At 38.1% G+C, this 8997-nt stretch overlaps 1 protein-coding gene across 2 annotated transcripts in view; it reads right to left on the minus strand.

Moving 5' to 3' along the window:
• tm9sf4 (transmembrane 9 superfamily protein member 4) overlaps nucleotides 1-5639 on the minus strand; it is a 34545-nt gene extending 28906 nt beyond the window's left edge. The window contains exons 1-3 of one of the 2 annotated variants that reach the window (XM_042098698.1): nucleotides 5576-5639; nucleotides 4477-4584; nucleotides 1726-1825 (exon numbers count right to left, since the gene is read on the minus strand). In XM_042098698.1, the coding sequence (XP_041954632.1) occupies nucleotides 1726-1825; nucleotides 4477-4584; nucleotides 5576-5608 (241 nt within the window). In that variant the 5' untranslated portion in view covers nucleotides 5609-5639. Of the gene's footprint in view, nucleotides 1-1725; nucleotides 1826-4476; nucleotides 4585-4793; nucleotides 4833-5575 lie in introns of those variants that run through there. The other variant, XM_042098699.1, reaches the window with a different exon arrangement.
• Nucleotides 5640-8997: the final 3358 nt, after the last annotated feature.

The following is an 8997-nucleotide window of genomic DNA, read 5'->3' on the forward strand; positions in this document are numbered from 1 at the left end:
AGTATTCCACCGAGATGAATGGGTAGGAAGATCATGGGACGCAAAACCTTCAGTAGAATGTATGATTAAATGTTATATTTATATATAATTATATTATTTACTTTTCTCGCTGTTCAACACAGCAATTATCGGCTAACATAGTTTAAAAGCTGAGAAAAAGCTCTTTCATGTGATACCTGTGATGTCTGTGTGATGAATAGGCTACTTCGCGAGTAGTTCAACTGAGAATGGGTGAATTTGAACGCACTTTCTTTTTTGCGCTGTCACTTTCTCCACTGCGTAAAAGACGAAATTAATTTGCGCTGTGAATGCTAAGATAATTTTGACAGGCCACAGGCTAGATAAAAATCGCTATTAGTAGGACGCAAAGCAGAATATTGAAAGAAGGGGGCACCAAGGCCACCGTGGCCTGTAAACCTCTGATTTTCAAAGGGGCCTCACGGCCAACCCAAGGGGCTACGACGGCCATGGCCGATGTGGCCGCCGTGAAATTCCTACCCTGCTCCCATCCCAACTTTTTTTGAAACATGTCGCTGGCACCAAATTCAAAATTAACATATATTTTCCATGAAATAGTCCAAATTTTCATTTTCAACATTTGATATGTTGTCTATGTCCTTTTTGCTGCTAAATATGGGTTTACGAGACTTGTATATTATCACATTCTGTTTTTATTTACATTTTACACAACGTCCCAACTTTTTCTGTTTTGGGGTTGTAGGCAATCTGTGAGAAGTAAAATCACCCAACCCAAAACTATTTGCAACAGAAATGATTTTTGTTGTATTCAGTTCATGAAACCTTCACATATCAAATACCAAAAGTTCCACTATAACTGAATTAAACCTATATTTTGCATCATATCTCCTGAACCAAACATGATCTCAAAATAAGTGGTGTCTAGACCCAGGGATCATTTATGTACATACATACATGTATTGCATATTTCAAATGCAAAATAGTATTTTGTAATTTGTATTTGATTGGGTTGAACCGGAGTTTCACTTTTAATGTTAATGTTAATGACCCCATCTGTCTGATATTCTTTTGAATGCTTATTCTACAACATTCTAATTACAGTTTAGTCAGTATTTGCGGAAGGATAATGTATAAAAACAACCCTCATTTTAACATATTTCCATCAGCTGGTTTTTCATTCACTTTTACTATGGTGTTTAGATCACAAATTGAAATATAGAAATGTGAAAATAAATTCTGTTGCAATTAGTTTTGGGTCAGACCTTACTTTGCCTGGACTATATGGTCTTGGCCCAATATGGTTACAGTGTCACCTGCCCAGGGTAAAGTATTGTCTCAACATACATGAAATTTAAGCAATAAGCCCAGAGAGGCAGTAGGTTCCAGTGATTTTAGAACAGCTATGCAGGTTAAATGGGGTAATACAGTCTCTGCCTCCTTCCTCCAAGGGGCGTTGTTGGCACGACGAAATGTGGTCAAAGTGTATGTTTGTGATGGATTGATGAACATGATTCAGCTGATCATAATCAAGGATCGGAAGTTACTATCTGTTTTAGAAAAAAATGAAAAAATTTCACCCAGCCACAACGCTGTGTTTTCACTAGGTTCTGAGTGAGTGACCCATCATCTACTCCACTAGAAATGTTTGCTATATTACAGGCAATCAAACCGTCACTGCAAGAGACAACCCAGACACACAATCTAGCACATGCAAACGTCCAAGAGCTTATGGAGAGATCGGCTTACCGAGATTTTCTCCTTTGTAGACCACCTTTTCTGGCCGGCAGAAAGGGAGGGAGTAATACTCATAGGGCAGCTGGGTGCGGGAGCTGGTCAGCTTCACAGCCTACAAAGAGACAAGGGGAGCAGCAGGGTCATTCCATGTGAAAACAGCCAATATCGGGGTATCATGTACATGGCAACTCTCAGATTTTGCTGAAAAGCGGTGACAATATGCCTTATGTTACCAAATGAGGAAATCTGAAGTTTCAGGTCAATATCTCAAACGGTTTGCCCGTGACGTCCATTTGAATTTCGGGTGCCACGGCCCTAATTGACACATTGGAATTTCACATTTCATCCTTTGCCATTTTAGGAAGCCCATAACGTCTGTTCTAATAGTGGTAGAAGGCTGGAAACTGGTGTGGTAGTTCATTGTAGCCTGTACTACACAATAATTCTGGAGGCAGAATCAACATTCCTTACTGTTTGGGTGAGAGGTGAGTCACCAAAGTCCTAAAAAATGTTGACGGCATGTGTGATTTTTCACTTTTTGGGTGGCCGTAGCACCACAATTAATGATCATATTTATTCTAAACAGGATTATTTGTTATATGTGGGAACTTTGCTCTTGCCAAAATTAATTTGAAGGGTATGGTACCACTGGTGGGGGTTTCATGGGGGTCCAAAAACCCTCTCCGGCAGAGGTGACTCTTTTGGAACCCCATATTTGGACCCCCAAATGACCATGTGGGCACTTGATGATCCTAATGGGACTTATACCAGATAAAGATACATATTTGTTCTTTCTTTTAATGAAATAAGATTTTTGACTATGAAGCTCCATAATATGAATTTTATTCTTCATAATGCAACATTTTGGACATTGTTTCCAGAAGTCTGGAATGTAGATCAGGGGAAATTTAGTGATGATAAAGCATTAAAATAGTGGAAATAACCTAGTATTATCCTCAGTGATGGCAAACAATTAAATACTGAGACTGTCACGGATTAACCCCTTATCCCCCATGAAAGAGACCCGCCATCAAACTTTTAAAGAACTAAATAACAAGAATGTTACATAGTGTAAGAACACTACAGATAAAAAGGAGTTTTTCCTTGCCCCTGTCACTCTTCAAATAAAATTGAAAATTAAATTGAATAGTGTCTTTAACTATTATCCAAGAAATTGTGGAAGCAGTGGCATAATTGTGTCATGGTCCTTTTGGTCAAGTTTGTATTGGTGAGCACTGCGTCCATAGATGTCTGGCATACTGACACAACAAATGATATGTTGGAATGGCACCCAACAGGGGATCTGTCTTTAGTCCTATGGCCATGTGAGGATGTTGTTGACACACTTCATGAATTTCACAAAAACGTCACCATGTTCATCTGAACGTTCAACAATGTTTCCAATGAACCAGTCATCATCATAGATACAGGCAATGTATTTTCCTGGCTGAAAAACTGAGTTTTGTGGCTGATCTGACTGCGAGTGTTCTGCCTCCGGGTGTTCTGTATCCAAGTATTCTGAATCCGATTGTTGTCCTGCATCGACATCTGTGAATATTGCATCCTGTGATATTATTTTTATCTGTATCTTATTTTTGGAAATTGGTATAAAGCAATGATGCAATCGTGTTCCACTGATCGTTTTGGCCAAGGCGTAACATCTCTTCAATTCGTATGTTTCCTCGTGTTTTTTAATATCTTCTGCACTAACAAAGAAGAATGTAATGTTCTTAATGTTTTCTTTTGCCCATTGAAACATCTCCATTGGTGTCACTGGTTTGCATCAGTGGCCAGCAGACTTGCTCTTGCTGCAAGACGCTTGAGAGTTCCGCCAATTCCATCACATGCAAAAAAGCGACTTGCTGAAAACATTAAGAACATTACATTCTTCTTTGTTAGTGCAGAAGATAAGGAATCTGATAATCTGATAAGGAAGAAAGAACATGAGGAAACGTACGAACTGGAGAGACGTTACGCCTCGGCCAAAATGATCAGTGGAACATGATTGCATCATTGCTTTATTTCAATTTTGAAGTTTGATGGAGGGTCTCTTTCATGGAGGATAAGGGGTTAATCCGTGACAGTCTCAGTATTTAATTGTTTGCCATCACTGAGGATAATACTAAGTTATTTCCACTATTTTAATGCTTTATCATCACTAGAATTTTCCAGAATTGTTAAGTACAGGCTACAATGAACTACCACACCAGTTTCCAGCCCTCTACCACTATTAGAACAGACGTTATGGGCTTCCAAAAATGGCAAAAGATGAAATGTGAAATTCCAATGTGTCAATTAGGGCTGTGGCATCCGAAATTTAAATGGACGCCACAGGCAAACCATTTGAGATATTGACCTGAAACTTCAGATTCCTTTGTTTGGTAACATAAGGCATATATTCACCGCTTTTCAGCTAAATCTGAGAGGTGTCATGTACATGGGTGGCTGAGTTGGCGTGGAATGACCCAGCATTAATCTAACGGCACTGTACTCCCCAGTGTCTGGATCTGCTGATCAAATGGATTAATTGCAAGCAGGCCAGAGTCTGTCATGGCTGTTTCAACAAAGCGCTCGACAACACAAGTGGTAGTACTATTACTTTCATGACAATGAAAAGACAATAGTAGGCCTGTATAGTGGCTACTCACTGATATACAATCACACACTTTATGTGGAAAATGATTAACTCTTACAACTCTAATAATATTTATACAAACAAGCAAAGTAATGGAGGAGCTCCTGCTCCTGATCAGAGTGCCTCACCTTAATATCTACAGGACTGTTCTGGTGAAAGTTCATAGGAGCAACTCCAGGCACATAGAAAGACCCGGCTAGGGGTAGCAAGGTCAGCAGCAGAAGCCCCCACGTCTCCTGCAAAGTATCATCACATTTGAAAACATATACAGCCAAGAGTATCAAGAGCACATCATCCTGTATATCATTCACACGATTTATACAGTGGATTAAATTATTTGGCTATGTAGGCTGTGCAATAATGGAACTACTTGTTCATCAAATCTAAGACAAACTTGAACACCATCAAATCTACCTATGTTCTATTCAATAATTCATTTACCTACCAGAATAACTGTTTGCAAGGTCATAAAAAACTACTGACAACTTTCATTAGAGTCAACCCAATTAGCATGCAACTCTTACTTTCCAAAGGTAAAGTAATGTTTACCTAACAGTTAATTCAAACGACCTATCGCAACCCGGAAATATAGTTTTTCAATGCTAAGTATACACTGCTGTCCAAGTTCATACAAAAAACAGAGAAGCCAATGGTTAGTGGGTGAGTGAAACAACAGATACAACGCTGTCGTTAACAAGATCCTAACATACTCGATAATGTTTACACAGTTGACTTGCTACCTAAGGCTAGCCCCACAATGCAACTAGGGCTAACTACAAGTAGCCTGTAACACTGCATCCTTGCTACCGAAACTGCAGAAACGACAAGAAACCACAGTGTGATTCATTAAAACAACGCGACTCAGGTGTTCACAAGACGAATATATTCAAAAGCACCACGATATGGTATATAACATACAACCATTCGAGCTATCAACGTCTGTCAAATAAACAATTTCATACTAACGTTACTCCACTAACATAATTAGCTAGCTAGTTGGCCGTCTAGCATTCTTTGCTAACAGATAACTTAGCTAGCTGATTATGTCCCTAGCTCTGCCAACAACGACAACACATACGTGGACGAAAACTTGTTTACCTCTTTAAGAGCTGGGCACTATCAATATATTCTGATTTAAATCATGTATGTGAATCACACCATCTCACACTATATACGGGAAAGATATTTAATCAAACTTGAGAGAGATGATTTTTCGTTTACACTTACCATCGCCGCCGCCATCTTGAATACACGTGTCATTCGAAACGTCACAGGAAATTGGCAAGTTAGGGCTGTTGTTGTCTTGGGGGGGTTTGTGCATCCCCTGCTGAACATGAGAAAAGACACAAATCTGTAGAGCAGGCTAAACTTGAAAAAAAAAAAAAAACGTTTTGACACAATGAATTAGGATAATTAGCCTATTTATTTTCGATAGATAGATAGATAGATAGATCCCCAGGGGAAATTCAAGGTCTCAGTAGCATACAGACATCACACACACATTCACTAACAGCAGAATAATAAAAAGTATGTAATATAAAAAACACAACTAATTCCTTGAATTTCCCCTAGGGATCAATAAAATATCTATCTAAGCAATAAGTACAGTAGAGAGGCGCTTGCAATGACTGAGGCATTACATTTGTTTGGAAGATATTTGAAGTTGAATGAATGAGGCCTAATGATTATGCATATCACAATAAAAAGGTCTAAGAAGCGGATACATTTTTTTACTTAAACCTCAAGCACAAATCAGTTGGAAATGTTAAAGCTGGCCAAAGTATATGGCTAGCAGCTTTTCATAACATAGGCCCTATAGTCTTTAGTCACATGTTTAGTGTTTTTTATGTAATTATTTCTTTCTTTTTTCTTTCTTTCTTTATTTATTTTGAAGTGTTATTTGATTTTGACTTTGGAGTGTGACTGATTTTGATTTAATTTTCAATGAAATAGTCTCTACAAAATGTCAGATCAACAGAAGCAGATATCTGTGATACATAGCCTGGACTCTTTTATCTTTAAGAAAAGAAGAATCATAATTTGATGATTTTCCATTGTGCAGAACTTAGAGCCATTTACAATAGGAGTTTCATATGCATTTTCCAGGGATTTTTCAAATGAATGAAATATCTGAATGAAATCATCATGAATGAAATATCTGTTTTAAATCGTAATATTTTACCCAAACTCAATGTCTCATCCATGGGCGGATTATGAACTTTTGGGCCCCTGGGCCCAGATGTATTAAGGGCCCCCCACTTATTGTCTTATATGTGGGAGGGGGGGGGGGGGGGGGTTTGGGGGTCCTCCCCTAGAACATTTTTTATTTGTTTGATGTGATTTCCTGTATTCTGGTGCATTTTGGGGATGGCCAATACTAAATTCAATCAGATTCATAGCCTACATCCTGATTTGTTGATATTGAGGCAATGATTCCATGCAAAGGCTTAGGCTTCAGGGCCCCCTGACCCCTTGGGCCCCTGGGCCTGGGCCCGGTAGGCCCATGCAGTAATCCATCCCTGGTCTCATCCTTCTTTTCCATCCATCTCCCATCCACAACAGCAGTTTTAAAAATGTGTAAAATGGCTATTGCTTAGATCAATTTTATATTTCTATTTGAGTTTTTTATATTTAAAAAAAAAAAAATCAATATTCTGTTTAAAATCTCAAGTTTTCACCTCAGCTCTGTATCTCTGACACTCTGCCTCCCCTAGACTTACACAGACCCACACATTACATTACATTACATTACATTACATTTGGCTCATCAGTTTTTAACCAAAGTGACAAGGGAAACAATCAAGGTAGCGTAAGATAAGGACAGTAAGTGCAGCAGTGAGTGGTATTTCCATAGGCTACAGAAGGGTCAGTTCTAGTCAGAGTTTTTCGAAGGTAGAGGGGGCGTGCGTTCCACACATGCACACAAATACAGACATACACGTGAAATGGCTCAAAAGACGGCAAAAACTAAAGAAAATGCAGATTAGTGTATATGTTTGTGGTTCAAATTCATGAAAAAGGGAACTGAGGTCATTAGTTCATCTGAATGTATTCCTTCCAGTAAGCCATGTAGAAATGTGTTGAAACTCATTCATGGAGCTATTTTTACCATCACGTCTCTAAAACCAGATGGGAAAATGTTTTTTTTTTATGATTAGTTCTTACTTGAGTCTATGTGGGACAAAAGTGCACTACAATTTTAGACCATGTGAATACAGGAACCTAATGGTTTTAGGAATACTGAACTGAAAATGAGTTACTGTAGCCTACAAGGAGTCACATCAAAAACCTGTTACCGTTGGATTCAGGAGAATATACATTATAAAAATATGTGTGTTAATTCAGTGTAAATCTGTAGCGGAAATCATGTTGAATGATTGTTGTATTTTTTTTTTTTAACACAATTTTGTCTACCGATTATATGATCATTTTGAGCAATTACCATTTTTAGTTTTGTTAAGTATAGCTGTTCCAAGAGGTATCACTCCAAATGTCATGTCCCTAGAAACAAAAACTGTGGGTTTTTTTGTGACATAGCATACTATTTTCAATCCTTAGTCACATAATGAGTTAACATCCCATGTCAACATTTAGGCCCCATCCCCACGAAGACGCTTTTTGGGTTAAACGGAGCGGTTTTGCTTCGTCTTGGCCGATCGTCCAAACGAATCCGGTAAACGCACTGCCCGAAACCACACTTTTTTAAAACCTGGTCCCAGGGTGGAAAAATCTGAAACCGTAGCCCTTGTGAGTTCGTTTGGACAGCGAAACCGCATACTTGTATGATGATGTCATCGCCACACCTCAGCTGCCCTGGACTTGACACTTAACTTATAGTATTGCCTAACAATACTAGTTTTCATTAGGGCTGTCAAAATAACTGATTAATTTCAATTAATGAATTTGAGAAAAAATAACTGATTAAAAAAAATAACGCAGATTAATCGATTCCGTATGACCTTTCCTTTGACCCCGAGCCGTTGTAGTCTGTAACCATTAGACTGTAAAATGAAGGAGAGAGAAGAAAATGTGCTGCCTAGATCATTGATTGGAACATTTACTTTTCAAAAACAGCTTGATGGTGTTGATAAAAATAAAGTGTTGATTAAAATAAAGTCCTCTGCAATGTCTGCAGCAAAGAATTTGTATATCACCGGAGTTCATCAACTCTGAAGTCGCACATCATTGCAAAGAAATGGTGTTGACATTGAGGGGAGTGATACTTTATTTTCATTGTGTCCCCTAGGTCCCCTATCTGTGGCCTGAAATACCTTGTATGTGATAAAAAAAAACTTCTTCCCGAAACACTTTTGAATTTATTTCCTCAGCATATTAGGTCATATCATAGATTATTATGGTCATTATTAAAATAATAATAAAAGAGTTTTTGAACTTTAATGTCACTAATGCTGATTATTCAATGATTCATTTGAATTTAAATATTTAAAATACTTTCACAGCAAAAATCATATATGCGATTAATTTAGATTAATTAATCACACAGTAGGTAATTAATTAGATTTTTTTTTTAATCGATTGACAGCCCTAGTTTTCATACATGACATTACCTACGATTAGGCTACACTCAGTAGGATAAATATCACAAATGGTGCTGCGCAGTGCCAATAGCTTATGACTTGGTGGACTGA

Source organism: Alosa sapidissima, chromosome 7 (assembly GCF_018492685.1).
Source record: "Alosa sapidissima isolate fAloSap1 chromosome 7, fAloSap1.pri, whole genome shotgun sequence".
Taxonomy (NCBI): Eukaryota; Metazoa; Chordata; class Actinopteri; order Clupeiformes; family Clupeidae; genus Alosa; species Alosa sapidissima.